The 15,792-nt window shown below is 36.2% G+C and overlaps 1 protein-coding gene across 1 annotated transcript in view; it reads right to left on the reverse strand.

Moving 5' to 3' along the window:
* Window positions 1-984: 984 nt before the first annotated feature.
* ACSL6 (acyl-CoA synthetase long chain family member 6) overlaps window positions 985-15,792 on the reverse strand; it is an 81,346-nt gene continuing 66,538 nt past the window's right edge. The window contains exon 20 of the mRNA XM_060177748.1: window positions 985-4,804. Within this exon, the coding sequence (XP_060033731.1) occupies window positions 4,667-4,804 (138 nt within the window). The 3' untranslated portion in view covers window positions 985-4,666. The remainder of the gene's footprint in view (window positions 4,805-15,792) is intronic.

The raw sequence follows: 15,792 nt of genomic DNA on the forward strand, positions 1-15,792 counted from the left end.
TGTATGTACTCAGCGGATTTATAGACAAGCAACAAGCTTTCCAGGCACCACAAAAGGTAGCTGGTGTGATTGAAGCCAAGGCTCCAGGGGGGAAGGGCAGAGCTTGTACTGAATCAGGGTCTGATTAGGGTCAGCTATCAAAGGAAAATGAAACAGAAAAGTGGTGTGATCACATTTTCAATTTAGAAAGATCATCCTGGGAGTCGGGCGGTAGCGCACCGGGTTAAACGCATGTGGCCCAAAGCGCAAGGACCGGCATAGGATTCCCGGTTCGAGCCGCCAGCTCCCCACCTGCAGGGGAGTCGCTTCACAGGCGGTGAAGCAGGTCTGCAGGTGTCTGTCTTTCTCTCCCCCTCTCTGTCTTCCCCTCCTCTCTCCATTTCTCTCTGTCCTATCCAACAACAATGACATCAATAATAACAACAACAATAAAAAAATTTAATTAAAAAAAAAAGAAAGATCATCCTAAGTGAAATGTGGATGATAAAATTTGAGAAACTGGGTGGAAATAGGAAGATTAATTAAGAAAACCATGTAAATATTCCCAAAAGATGAGTGTGACCTCCACCCCTCCAAGTATTCTAATAGCTGGTAACAGAGGTATGGAACATAGTAAATACATGGAGAAGGCAGATATGTCTAACTTAGAACTAGCAGATTGTACTATTTTTAGAAAGAGTAGTTATTAAATAGTGGTAAAAGCCAGGATGGAAAAACTATTTAAGACCAGCATCATGGAAAACTTGAGTACCAGTGTTGTTATTTTAAAAGTATAAAATGATTTAAATTAAGGACACCCTTGGTAATAGCAAATGTGTAAATCAGTCTCTATGGAGAGATCATAGTCTTTGGAGTTTGAGTGTCTACAGAGTATGTAGAGTACGATGATACCATATTTATGAATTATGATTAATGATTACCATATTAATAAACCAGGGGAGTATGACATATATACATATATATACAATAGTAATTATATACAACTTTGAGAAAGAAAAAAATCTTTATTTTTTACAAAAGTTTTCATAAATGCATTTTATATTTGATAAGCATGCTGTTATAACAAAGCAACTAAAGCGTAATTACAGTTAAGATACTTTTATTCATATTGAAAAAGTAATATTTTAATCTCAATTTTAAAAATTGAAAGAATAAGCGACTCTGCAAAATAAATATCCATTTTTTTCCTCTCATGCAGTTGCTGCAATGATCTAATAAAAATTTTAATTAGTCATATAAATGTTTAAATGCCTCCGTCACCACATGAAAACCTTTTCAATTTGGGACTAGGTTTAGAAATGTTTGTATTCTATATTTATATATTGCTTCTGGATTGTAACCATTGTTATAACTGTAACCAAGAGTTTCTCATGTAGGGATTTGTTTTCACTTGAATGGTAAACTCATTTTTACCACAGTTAATTCTAGATCACAGAAAGTATTGTTCAGCCTACTTGAGATAATTCAGACAACCAGGATCATTTTTCCTTTTTCTTTTGATGTAAATGCTTATGTAAAATAATAGGAAAAAAACACATAGAAACTTAGCTAAACATGTTGTTTATCAGTTTTATATTATTCGTCCTTTTTTCCTGAGATAGTAAACAAGTTTGTAAGTAGTCTGTTTTCATGCAGTCATACAAGTCCCATTCTTCACATTCATTTCATAATATTTTGAATTCTAAATGACTACATAAGATTTGTGCTTTCAACATTTGGAAAATAAAATAATTTACTAGATAAAATAAAAATACTAGTTTTTTGATGAGTAATATAATCAAATTAGGTTGCTGACGCATTACTGACTATAAAAATTGCAATAGAAAGTTCTATTTTTTCTCATCTTGCAAATTTACTTAAATTTGAACAAAAGGTTGACTTGCTTATACAAGGGAGAATGGTTTATTTCTTGAACATTTGAGTTTGTGAGCTCTTATCCGTGAAGCTAAGCCTACTCTTCACACCTGGTTTCTTCTATCACCTTGAAGGGAATCACAATACAAAATAAAGATATCTTTTATGATGAAAGGGAGTGAAATTCTGTATATTTCATCATATAGTATACTTAGGATTCATTTGTAAAATGTGAAAATTACTATCACGTTTAAATTGTACAGATAAAAGATCAAACATTTAAGGACATAGTTTGCTTAAGGAATTGATCTCTGCTACACCTGTAAACTTAAGTAGGGCTTGAGGTCCTCTATGAATGTTAGTATCTTAAGTAGAAGCCTCCCTCTACATTGGTTAAAGAGACATATATTTTTTTCCAGAATAAATTGAGAAATATGAAGCAAGATTTTTTGTTGTTGTTATTAGCATACAGTATTTCATTATTCCTTTACTAAAAAAATCAGTGGAATTAAACAGAGGAATAGATGCAATATATTTAGGGTACATGCAATATATTTAGAGTCCATTGTTTACTTTTTTCAGCATATCTGTGATACCTGTTATTGGCTCAAGTATGATAGTTTTCACATAGACAAGGATGGCTAGAAGAAATAAAAGATCTTTAAAGTAAGATAAAGAACTTTTAAAGTGATTATAATATATATATTTACTGAAGTATAAATAGAATAAAATTTATGTTTTAAATTATTTGCTTGTACTAGTGTCCAAAATTCTTTTAGAAACAAAGTCATTTGTAAAATAACTATAATATTGCTCAAGTGGGGCGGTGAGCAAGAGACACCTGCAGCACTGCTTCATTGCCTGTGAAGCTTCCCACTGCAGGTGGGGACTGGGGGCTTCAACCTACATCCTTGTGCATGGTAATGTGTGCATTCTACCAGGTGTGCTACTACCTAGCCCTGATATATCTATTTCTCCACCCTCAGGACTATAGTTATTTGTGAAATAACTATAATATTGTTACACAATCCATTATACTGTGAAATTTTAATTGAATGGAAGAAGAATTGAAATAAGTTTCATTCTCATTGAAATATGAAGCTACTTGCCTTTAAAATAGTACGAACACCTAATCCAGGCAATGATTTCCTTTTGTTATGAGTCAAATATATAGTTAGTATAAAATTAATGCTATATAGCTGTGGCCTTGGGCGTTTTAATGTGTGTTCATTCAAAAATACCTTAAAATTAATGTCAATAGAACAAGCTCATTTAGAAAACAATAATGGGCCTATGGAAAGAATATGCCAAAGATTGGATAAGCAGTGTATCAAAAAAGTCATGGTCCACTTTTGACAAGACTGAAATACAAGTGTATAATCATTGATGAAAAATTAACCAGTAGGCTTGTGTGATTTTTTAGTTTTTAATGGATAGCACTTATTTACAGTTTAGATTTGCTGCAAAAGAGATTCTAAACTGTGAATAGTGCTCCCATCTCTGTTTTCAGGGCCCTGTCTAAAAAAGGAAAAAAATTTACCTATGCACAGATCCTTCTTCAGGTGCAGTCTGTGGTTTAGAACATAATTGCTGTTCACACTGGGTTTTAATTGTATGAAAATTGTTGGCACTCAGCTGCAAGAAATGTCTAGATTCGTAGTGCAGGAGAGGTTTTAATGATTAAATTTAGAAGCATTTATGAATGGAACTATATTTTATGATGACATATCTCTATTATGGATTTTAAAAAGTTTTCAAGGGGGTATTTTGAAGTGGTTCTTTAATAAAATTATTTTCTTGAAAAATTATTTTCTTTGGAAATAACCTATACCTTTCTACATCCTTTGATAGTCTCACTGAAAGAAAGTGAAATTGCTCAAAATTTTAGCTATACTGGTTTTGTCCTACTGGTGTGAACACAATAAGAATGTAAAACTGAAAAGCCCAGCAAGGAACATTACGCACATTAACTGCTTCCTTACCCAAACTGAGAACTAATTCTGGGCTTCTTTTCCCATGTCTTTCTCACAGGTCAATTCACTGTAGAGTATAGAAACCACTGTGATAAGAAGTCCATGAATATACACATACTATCATTGAAATAGTTTTACATTACATCTTTTTCTCTAAGTAGTCCCTGAATAACTTAATGAGCATAATAAATGAGATAATGTGTTGACTTTTTTTGCAAAATGTTATATAACATTTGTCTTGAGTACATGCAAATTGGCATTTTACATGAATAAAAGTAAAAAATTAGAGTTAAAAAATTTAATATTAATAGAGATTGCCATATTTAAAGGTTCTGAAGTCATATAAATGTGAGTTCTCATGTTTTGTTTTAGCATGATTCTGTATATCTAGTTTTAGTTTTCTGAGTCTAGCTTAATTGTGATGTTGACAATTAGTTATTCAATGAGGTAGTCCACATTGCCTAGATATTTGCTGGATCTGATTACTGTTCCATAAACAATTAAGTACAATAAATCAGTTATGTTTTTTCCTTTATGTTTAATAGTTCCATGAACATTGAGAATATATTACTTTTAGTGGTACACAGTTCTTGAGAAATGTCTTGATTTTTACATTGCCATTTGTGATATTTTTAGCAGCTCACTATAATAATAAAAATAAAGTATACTCGGTGATGATAGAGAAAATATTGTTAAAGACCTCTTGGAACAGGAAAAGGCTCAGTCATAAGGTCACATGCTTATTCATTTTCAGCTGCATCATTTGGATTCATTACTTTCAAGAAGAACTATAATATTGCTACACAGTCCATTATACTGAGAAGAACTTTCCTTGAACTTCACATGGAGATTGAGTAAAGCTCTTCTATTTGTTTTTTGAAGTACTCTCTCAGCTCAGGTCTCTTAGCCTTTAGTGTTGGTGTCAGCAAGCCATTTTGAACCGAGAACATATCCGAGTGAATGTGAATGGCTTTAACCTGAAAATCAAATGCAGAATATATCTTTATCAGGAGTATAACATAGAATTTACAGCATATACTATAAAAGTAAACAGGTGTGCCAGGATGTATATATTGCTATAAAAACGCTATGCCTATTTAAAGTTAAAATCATTTAATAACACTTCAATGTGTTTGACAAGTCAGAAAGCCACTTTCCTCCTTTCTACTCCTTAATTTAACTAGTAGCAGAAATGAACTAGTTTCTTTCCCTGTGCTGGTGCTGAGGATACAAAGAGGCTTTATGAGTGCTTCTATCCCTCTGTAGGGAGTATACATTAGCATCCAATAGAGCAGACACTATGGTAATTATTGGACACTATGGTATGTGTAGGATGGCAGACCTCTAAAAAAATTATCATTGTGGAGAGGGAAGGAAAATCAGGGAAGACTTTCTAATCAGGCAAGTAAGAGTTAACCAGGAAAGGAGGAGAAATAGGTGGAGAAGGGTAACCTCAAGATCACATGTCAACAGGGCTATAATTCCATACTGTTCCCAACACCAGAGAACTGAATCCCTGATCCCGCCATTGCAAACCAGTGTGGTTCTCCCAAGGCTGCAGACATAGGTTAACTGTCATCTCTACAACTTACCTGTCTAGATTTGTACATAATTGCTGCCCTTTTGTTTCAGGCCCAGTACTCTCTTACTTCCCTGCTTCTCTCATGCTAATAGAACTTTAGTCTGGCGTGGGGCCATAACAGTTTAAATCAATAGTGATAATCCTGATCCCTAATTTTTCAGTCTCTCTTGTGTCTAGGGGGCAGTTGTGAGATCAATTTTTTGGTTCGTGAGATGGAAAAGTTTTGCTTTCTTATCAAAAAGCTCAGACATAACTGTCTACAGTCTCTTTAGTTTTTCCTGTGTATGTCCTTGAGTATGGATAATATCCAAAGCTGTAACATCCACCTTGTGACTATGAGGTGATAGCCAACATTCTAAAAATGGAGTGTGGGAAGAGGCAGAGTCTAGTTCCTTGAAGGCCTGTATCTGTCATGGACTACCTATCTTTAGAATTCTTATATGAGGGGGAAAAATCCCGTATGTTTAAGAAACTGTGGGTCAGGGTTTCTGTTAGAGAAATGCATTACTAATATGACTTTTAGCTCAGGTTTGGCACATTTCATTGAAAAGAGCTGCCCTAATTAAACATTGAAAAATAAGTGGACTTTAGAAAGATGAAGTTGGGGAGTTGGGTGGTAGCGCAGTGGGTTAAGTGTGGTGAAGCAGATCTGCAGGTGTCTATCTTTATCTCCCCCTCTGTCTTCCCCTCCTCTCTCCATTTCTCTCTGTTCTATCCAACAATTATGAAATCAATAACTACAATAATAAAAAACAAGGGCAACAAAAGGAAATAAATATTAAAAAAGAAAGATGAAGATGGCAAAGGCAAGAGGCAGTGGTTCTTAATAGCTTGAGAAAAGGAGGGTGCTCTAGACAGAGGCAACCTTGAGCCAAAGAACCTTTGGGGGGGGGTTAACAAGTGTGGGTTGGAGCAAGTGGTACAAATGAAGAAAAATATGAGGTTGAAGACATAAACTGGAGCCAAACTTCAAGGGGTTGATAATGCCAAGGTGGAGAGTTTAGATGTGATTACACAGTTTTAAAGCAATTAAAACAGAAACAGAATGACTCTTTGGAAAGACCATCTCTTAAGAGTGTACTGAAATGTAGTAAGAGAGAAAGCCAAAAGACTAACCAAGAAGCAGAATTGATTATTTGTGCCATTATAGTTGTTTGTGGAGATGGAAATCAAATTAAGGGGCAGAGAGGACAGACCTTAAAATTGGTTTGAGTTGGAGGGCAGTCTGGAGAACTCACAGAAGGCTAGAAATGAACCTACCTTATGACCCTGCAATTCCTCTCTTGGGGATATATCCTAAGGAACCAAACACAACCACCCCAAAAGATTGGGGATATATCCTAAGGAACCAAACACAACCACCCCAAAAGATTTGTGTATACCTATGTTCATAGCAGCACAATTTGCAGTAGCCAAAACCTGTAAGCAACCTAGGTGTCCAACAACAGATGAGTGGCTGAGTAAGTTGTAGTATATATACACATTGGAATACTGCTCAGCTATTCAAAATGGTGAATTCACCTTCTTTACCCAATCTTGGATGGAGCTTGAAGAAATTATGCTAAGTGAAATAAGTTAGAAATAAAAAATGAATATGGATGATCTCACTCATTGACAGAAGTTGAAAAACGAGATCTTGGACTGGAGTTGGTGTATTGCACTAAAGTAAAAGACTCTGGGGTGGGTGAGGAGAGAGGATTCAGTTTCTGTAACATGATGGCAGAAGAAGAGCTGGTAGGGATTGAATTGTTATATGGAAAACTGGTATATGTTATGCATGTACAAACTACTGTATTTTACTGTCAACTGTAAACCATTAATCTCCCAGTAAAGAAAAAAAATCAGTTTATTTAAGTGGTAAATGAAAAGTTAATAACAATGCCTCTAGATTTTAGCGTAAGCAGAAAATTGGAATTTTAGCTTAAGCAGAAGTTGCAGAAGGATCTCTTGGAGGTGGGAAGATTGAGTATTTATGCTAAGTTTGAGGCAGTTTATAGAGATAACAAAGTAAATTTTAGCATTGGATATACTGATCTGTAGAACAGAGCTATAACCTGGACTTGAGAAGCAGAGGAGTGACTTGAGAAACAGAAAGGAACCAAAGTGTGGGCTACGAAAGTGAGAAGAATAATAGTGAGATGCCAAGTGTCAGGTGCTGCTGATCTATACAAACTTTAAATCAATGGACACTAAAAAAAAAAAAAAACCTAACATTTCAAACATTAATGTAGATGATCTCATATCCACCAGAATGTCTATTATCCACAAACTAGAAAGCAAATGTTCTTGAGGATAAAAAAATGTTGAACCCCGAGAAGACTGTTGGAGGGAATGTATAATGGTACAAACAATTTAGAAAACAGTATCACAATTCTTGAGAAAAAATTAAAATTGAATTACCATGTGACCCAGTAATTTCATTTTTGGGTATAAACATGAGAGAATTTAAAACAGGATTATAAAGACATGTATGTATGTTCATGGCAGTACAATTTACAATAACTAAAGCGTCAAAGCAATCCAAATACCAATTGACAGGTGAATGAATAAGCAAAATGTAACATGTACTTGTAACAAAATATTCATAATGTTGGTGGTAAGTACACTGTAGAACTATAATCTTATAATCATGTAAGCTATTATTAAATCATTAATACAAATCAAAACAAAGAAAATGCATTTTTATGCTATAATATGGATAAACCTTAAGTACATTTTGCTAAGTGATAAAACTATTTACAAACAATTAGTGTGTAATTTCATTTGAGAGTTGCTGAAGTGTTTTTTTTTTTTTTGTCTTCAGGGTTATTTCTGGGGCTTGGTGCCTGCACCACAAATTCACTGCTCCTGGAAGCTAATTTTTCCCCTTTTGTTGCTCTGGTTGTTTTATCATTGTTGTGATTATTATCATTGTTGTTGGCTAGAACAGAGAGAAATGAAGAGAGGAAGGGAAGACAGAGAGGGGAGAGAAAGACTCCCCTGCAGGTGGGGAGCCAGGGGGTGGGACCGGGATCCTTATGCTGGTTCTTACACTTTGCGCCACGTGCGCTTAACCTGCTGCACTACCGCCCAACCCCGGACTGCTTAATGGATCTAGTTTTTTATAAGATGTGAAACTTGTGGAGATGGATGATGGTGATTGTTGCAAGACCACTTCTATTATATCTAATACCATTGTACTAACTATCCACTTAAAATTGGTTGAGATAGTAAATTTTATATGAAGTGTTTTATACCACAATACAAAAATTAATGTACGTATATGGCTGCAAAATTCAGTATGTCAATGATTTGTTTTCAAAATCTCTAATTTTAAAAGTCTAATGTCTTGTCAGGCACTCTTTTTGTCAGTGTTGTATCTGAACACAAGCCCAAAGCCTCACACATACGATATATGTGCCCTACCACCCATTTTAATATAACAAAGATTTCTTTGTATCTCATTGGAGAAAATTTCTCCTTTATAGACAGTGAATTTTCAATTTGAAAATTCAATGTACAAAGAAGTCCAAAGACAGCAACACATTTGATGTCTTTTTTCAAAGAAAAAAGGTGTTATTATTGCCATGGCTTTGCTGGGGCTCTGTGCCTGTGTGATTTCACAGCTCCTGGTGGACTCTTTTTCTTTTTCCATATATAGAGTAAGAGGCAGAAAGAAAGAGAGACATCACAGCACCTCTTCACTGCTCAGGAACTTTCCTTTTTGCATGGTGCTCCAATGTGGTGGCAGGGGTTTTGATCCTGGGATCTTGCACATAGTAAAATGTGTGCTCTATTGGGTGAGATAGCCCCTCCAACTACTTAACATATTATGCTATTTAAAAATCCATTCTTGTAATTGTAAAATGTAAACATTTTCAAATGAGCAGGTTAATACATCTGACTCATGTTTATATCTCAAAAATTATTCTAAGAATGCATCTAATTTTACTCTACATTATACTTGACAGTATAGAGCTTTCCTCTGTCCTTTAGGCAAAGATTTACTATGTTCTTTCATAAATATAAACCCTTTTATTTGTTGATATTTTTAAAAAAATATTTATTTAGTTATTTATTCCCTTTTGTTGCCCTTGTTGTTTATTCTCATCATTGCTGTTATTATTGCTGTTGGATAGGACAGAGAGAAATGGAGAGAAGAGGGGAAGACAGAGATGGGGAGAGAAAGACAGATACCTGCAGACCTGCTTCACCACTTGTGAAGCGACTCTCCTGCAGGTAGGGAGCCAGAGGCTTGAACCGGGATCCTTAAGCCGGTCCTTGCATTTGTGTCATGTCTGTTTAACCCGCTGAGCTACCGTTCGACTCCCTATTTGTTGATATTTTTAAAAGATACCCTTATTATGACTACCAGGGTCTGACATAAAACAAGTACTTTTTAAACCACTAAATCGTGATGTTAAACATAGATGAAAGGTTGGGGAGTCCTTAGATGAAAGGAAGGGGAGAGAGGGGAGTGCAGAGAAGGGGAGGGAGTGGGGAAGGGAGATGTAGATAACAACTCATTGCTTTACAGTGTACATGTAGCAGGCTGACTGTAGCAGAACTGAATCTATTTTAGTCCTAAGTACTAGATTATTGTCTGTCTCTAATGAATTACATGTAAACTTTATTAGGTTATAAAGGGAAGTTATACACAGACCTTGAGTAACTTTAAAGGTTTAATAATACACCAGTTTCTGTGAGAGAGAGCCTACGTTCACACGTATCCGTAAACTACTGCAAAATATATGCCTGAAAGCAGAAGTACACTAGAGTTTGCAGTGAGTACCCCCCTAACATTTCCTCTCCACTATTCCAAGCTTTGGGTCCATGATTGTTCAACAATTTGTTTGGCTTCGTATGTTAACTCTCTTTTCAGTCACCAGGTTCCAGATGTCATCAGGATGCCGGCCAGGCTTCCCTAGACTGAAGACCCCACCAATGTGTCCTGGAGCTCTGCTTCCCCAGAGACCCACCCTACTAGGGAAAGAGAGAGGCAGACTGGGAGTATGGACCGACCAGTCAATGCCCATGTTCAGCGGGGAAGCAAGTACAGAAGCCAGACCTTCTACCTTCTGCAACCCACAATGACCCTGGGTCCATGCTCCCAGAGGGATAGAGAATGGGAAAGCTATCAGGGGAGGGGGTGGGATATGGAGATTGGGTGGTGGGAATTGTATGGAATTGCACCCCTCCTACCCTATGGTTTTGTTAATTAATCCTTTCTTAAATAAAAAATAAAAATAAAATAAAAAAATAGTGCATGTCCTATATTCAATGCAAACAAAAATTGATTCACTCTTGGTATAAAAATACTTTAAGGATTTAATGTGTGTGTAGGAGAGGAGAGTGGAACTTTAAGCTAAAACTAGAGGTTTATAGGTAGATCTCTCTATTTCCTATATTAAAAGTATTTCTACTTAAACATTTAATATAAATAGCTGACATCCTGAGGATTTTGGCTAACAAAGGACATTATAAAATGTCACAAAATCAATTAAGAATGTTATAGAAAGTGTTTTGTTTCAAAAACTTGATAAAGAACAGGACTGCCACTCTTTAGAACCCATGGGATAATTACTCCCCCCACCCCCACTTTATTTTTGTCAAATGAAAGTCACCCTATGGTATGCAAATTCACTGGAAACAGGTTCTAAGGGATGTTTTCAGATTACTGTGCAATGAGAATGAGGGCTTGAATAGAGGCACTGCTGGGGGAGGAATGGAGGTACAGACTGGATATGGTGAGGTGCAGATAGGGAGGTGTGAAATGAGCTAGGGAAGAGGTCGTGGTACATCTAAGTGGGGTGGGGAGAGATCAAACAATGGGGTTGGGATGAAGAAGGGATAGAGAAGAGGCCCCCAGCTCATGAAAGCAGCACTGCTTTGGGGTTTTATGAATGCTCCACTTTCACCTAGGAATGTCATCTAAGCTGTGTTATATAAATGAGTTCGGAAATCACTGTCGATAAATCTGAAAAAAACATGAACATAATGCAAACAGAACTCAATCCTAGAGACACTGATTTAACTTAGTGATTCATGCTTACCACCATAAACCAAAGAATGAAAGTTATCTTCTGATACAAACAGTATCACATAAAGATTTTTGCTAAGTGCAAGCCATCTATCTACTTCTTATTGTGAATGAAATGAATAATTTTAAAGGAAGAGGTAATTGCTAAGATCCTTGCAGCCTCAGTTTCAGCTCATTTGAATTCCTAACAGCACGTGGAGAAGAATACTGTGAGACTGAAACAAGAGTTTAGTATAAGGACTTGAGGTGAACCATTTTGAAAAGTGACAAAGCAGAAGGTACAAATAATATAGCATAGGTGGGAGTCAGGTGGTAGTACAGCGGGTTAAGCGCAGGTGGCACAAAGCCCAAGGACTGGCATAAGGATACCAGTTCGAGCCCCTGGCAGGGGAGTCGCTTCACAGTCTCTCCCCCTCTCAGTCTTCCCCTCCTCTCTCCATTTCTCTCTGTCCTATCCAACAATGACGACATTAATAACTACAAAAATAAAACAACAAGGACAACAAAAGGGAATAAATAAATAAATACTAAAAAATAATAATATAGCATAGGCAAGGTGCATTTCACAGAGACATTTAGCTGGTAATTAAAACGTAACTGAAAACATTAAGAATTAGGAAGAAATAATTGTGTTAACAAGCATATTTTGCATATCTGTCAACACAGCTACTTGCTGCAAGCTTCTAAAGGATTGATTGGGATCTGCAGTTCAGTTTTTTTCTCTAAAAGTTAATCTCTGCTGGAGAAGAGAAAATATCATTAAACACAGTCTTGCAAGGAAACAGACAGTACCACATAGCTTATCTCTCAGCCCTTTATTGAGTGATGAGAAGAGGCATTAGTGCCAGGCTGTCAGTTTCAGAGCCCCAAGCTTATTTAAATTTTTCCATGAAAGCACCTGTGTAAACTTTCCTCCCCAAAACTATTTTTTTCCTTTCTGTCTTTATTTTGTATAGAGGCACAGAAAATTTGAGAGAGTAGGGGAGATTGAGAAACAGAGAAACAGAGACACCTGCAGCATTATGTCACCCCTCATGAAGTTTCCCCCTTGCGGATAGGGACTGGGGGCTTGAACCCAGGTCCTTGGGCACTGTATGTATGCTCTCTACCAGATGTGCCACTTTCTAGCCACTATAAACTCTCGATTGACAAAATCTGAGTTAGTGAGAAAAAAACAAGGTCATATCTGTTGTTTCATTAACAGTGATCTTACCTGAGTCCTAAACATACTGCTTTTCTTTTTACAAGTCCACTTGTAAAGTAGACAAAAGCAAAAATAAACCAATGGGACTACATCAAAATTGAAAAGCTTCTGCATTGCAACCACCCAAAGAGTATACTCATACACTTCCATGGTCATACCTTCATATTTTGACAGTTACTTTAATTATTAACACAGTTATTATAAATTATATTTAGCTACTCATTGAAATATATTTTCAAGTGCAAGGACTGGCCTAAGGATCCTGGTTTGAGCCCCGGGCTCCACACCTGCAGGGGGGTCGCTTCACAGGCGTTGAAGTAGGTCTGCAGGTGTCTATTTTTCTCTCCCCCTCTCTGTCTGCCCCTCCTCTTTCCATTTCTCTCTGTCCTATCCAATGACGACGACATCAATAATAACTACAAAACAATGAAAAACAAGGGCAACAAAAAAAGGGAAAATAAATATAAAAAATTAAAAAAAAGAAATATATTTCTAGTGCTCTCCATAAGTTAATATGCTTAGCTTAGTTATAGCAATTGCATATTTCTAGAAATTAAAGTACATTATTTTTTTGTCATATTCAAAGTTTAATTTATATGAACCCAACCTAGCAAGTCTCCTGAAGTTGTTGTTGAATGATGTAAGTCTTAGACTTAGATATCTATTTGTGTGTGTAGTTAAAAATAGTGCTAAGCTTTAATTGACTATTCATTTTTGAGGAAAGGGAAAAAGAAGAAAAGCTTAGGGCACATCATGGAATTACTGATAATTATGTTGTGCTCTTGAACAAAACTGAGAACATACCCTCCTCAGTTATAAGGCCTGGTTTTTACTTTCTGATGGTCAATTGAGGGCACACACTAGCCCTGGGGGAGGATGCTGCAGACCAATAAATAGGAGAACAAGAACACTGCAAATGAAGAGGTGACAATCTTGGCAATAAAACTCAGGTTTTTGGGATACCACATGACTTTTCAGTATTTGAGGTTACCATGGTGAGGCAGATTATTAAAGCAGAAACTCTGCTTAAAGCATATGGAAGTCAAGAATACTTCTCTCAGTAAGAGCTACAACTAGATCAATGGTTAATACTATAAATTGAACCAAAGATGCCTTTTAAAAATAATCTTTGGAGTTGGTAGTCTTCCCCAAAGAGCAATATAGTGACTCCACGTGCCCTGGGGGTAGGTCATGCATGTCAATGCCAGAAGGGGGTGTGCAGGACTTGAGACAGCACAAGGATGGCCTCAGGAACTAATAGATATAGGAAATAACCTTTTTAGGCACCCCCAAAATCTCTACAATCAGCCATTCAGATCAACACTTAGACTCAGACCAAACAAGTGTGGCCCCTGTTCACACATGATTTGGTCACACAATTCCCTACTAAGGAAGAGTAATGAAGTCAGTTCTAGCAAATTTAGAAATTTAAATAATTGGAGGCCAGGCAGTGGTATACCTGGTGAAGCACTTATATCACTCCACAAGGACCAGATTCGAGGCCTCATTCCTATCTGCAGGGGTGATGCTTCCCGAGTGGTGAAGCAGGTCTGCACATGTCTTTCTTTCTCCCTCTCTAGCTCGGTTGCCTTCTTAAATTCTCTCTGTCCTGTCAAATAAAATGAAAAAAAAAAAAAAGACCACCAGGGGTAGTGGATTTTCAGTGCCAGCACTGAGCCCCAGCTCAATAATAATATAAATAAATAAATAAACAAACAAAGCCCCAGCTCAATAATAAAATAAATAAAATAATAAAATAATTGATTATGCCAGAACTGATCTTGCCTGAGTGTCTCAGGGTATATATGTATGTGTATATGTATGTATATGCATATGTATGGTTATATGTATTAATATGTATAAATATATGTATATACTTAAAAGTATTTATTTATCCAGGTCTTATTTGTCACTAAACATTTGGACTAATGAGTATAAAGTAATGTTTCTCAAAGAAACAATGGATAGACACATTTCAAATGAAAATAATTTCTTTGAGACCCAGATATGATGTTTACATTTCTTAAGTCTGAAACTTTAGAAACTAAAGTCTTGGTCTGTGTAGATGTCTTTTTAAAATTTTATTTTAAAATATTTATTTATTTATTATGTATTTATTAGTGAATAGAGGCAGAGAAATTGAGGGAGAGGCTAAGATAGAGAGGGAAAGAGACAGATGTGTTTTACCACTCATGGAACTTTCCACTGGCAGGTGAGGGCCAGCAGCTTCAACCTGGGTCCTTGTGCACTATAATGTGTGTGCTTAACCAGGTGCATGACTGCCAGGCCACTGTAAGTGCTTCTAAATTGCAAATTAGTGCTTTAGGAGTCTAGAAGTGGATTTTAATCACCAAAATAAACACACAATAAAGGAAAAAAGAAACACACAATTAAAAATACTTATGTTACCCCTAGTATTATATTTGAAATCTCTTTTACAGAAACAAATTTTTATGAAAAACAATTCTAGGGGCTGGGTGGTGGCTCACCTGGTTGAGCGCACAAGTTGAAAAACAATTCTAGCAAATACAGGAAAAATTTAGTCAGCATGCTAATATTTTCCCACTTTATACATTTTTCTTTTTAAAAAGTGTGTTTTTATTATGTTTTTTAAGTGTTTGAAGTACCTGAAAGTTTAACCCATATTATATAACCTCTCACTACTTTTTAAAATCTTTTTTTATTGGATAGAGACAGCCAGAAATAGAGAGGGAAGGGGGAGATAGAGCGGGAGACACCTGTAACCCTTCTTCACTGCTTGTGAAGTATGTTTCCCCCTGCAGGTGGGGACCAGGGGCTTGAGCCTGGGTCCTTGTGCATTATGACATGTACAGTCAACCAGCTGCGCTGCCTCCTGGCCCTATAAATTTTTCTTAAAGAAGCTGTATAAATAATGTGTATATATAATAAGTATGGTCAAGTTCATTTGTGAACTTGGTAACAGTAAGAACTCAGCCTTACAAAGACAAAAATTCCTTTGAAAAACTGTTGCAATCCTTTCATGTCCTAGCAAGTAAGCTTGCCTGCTGCAGTCAAGAAGACAGTCCCCATAAAAATAAAAACAAGACAAAAAAATAAAATAAAAACAAGACAGGACTCTGAATTTGTGCATTGCAGGCAGTTTGGAGACAGGTCATGCACCACAAGATTTACTGATGAT

This window comes from Erinaceus europaeus, chromosome 2, assembly GCF_950295315.1.
Source record: "Erinaceus europaeus chromosome 2, mEriEur2.1, whole genome shotgun sequence".
In the NCBI taxonomy this organism is placed as follows: domain Eukaryota; kingdom Metazoa; phylum Chordata; class Mammalia; order Eulipotyphla; family Erinaceidae; genus Erinaceus; species Erinaceus europaeus.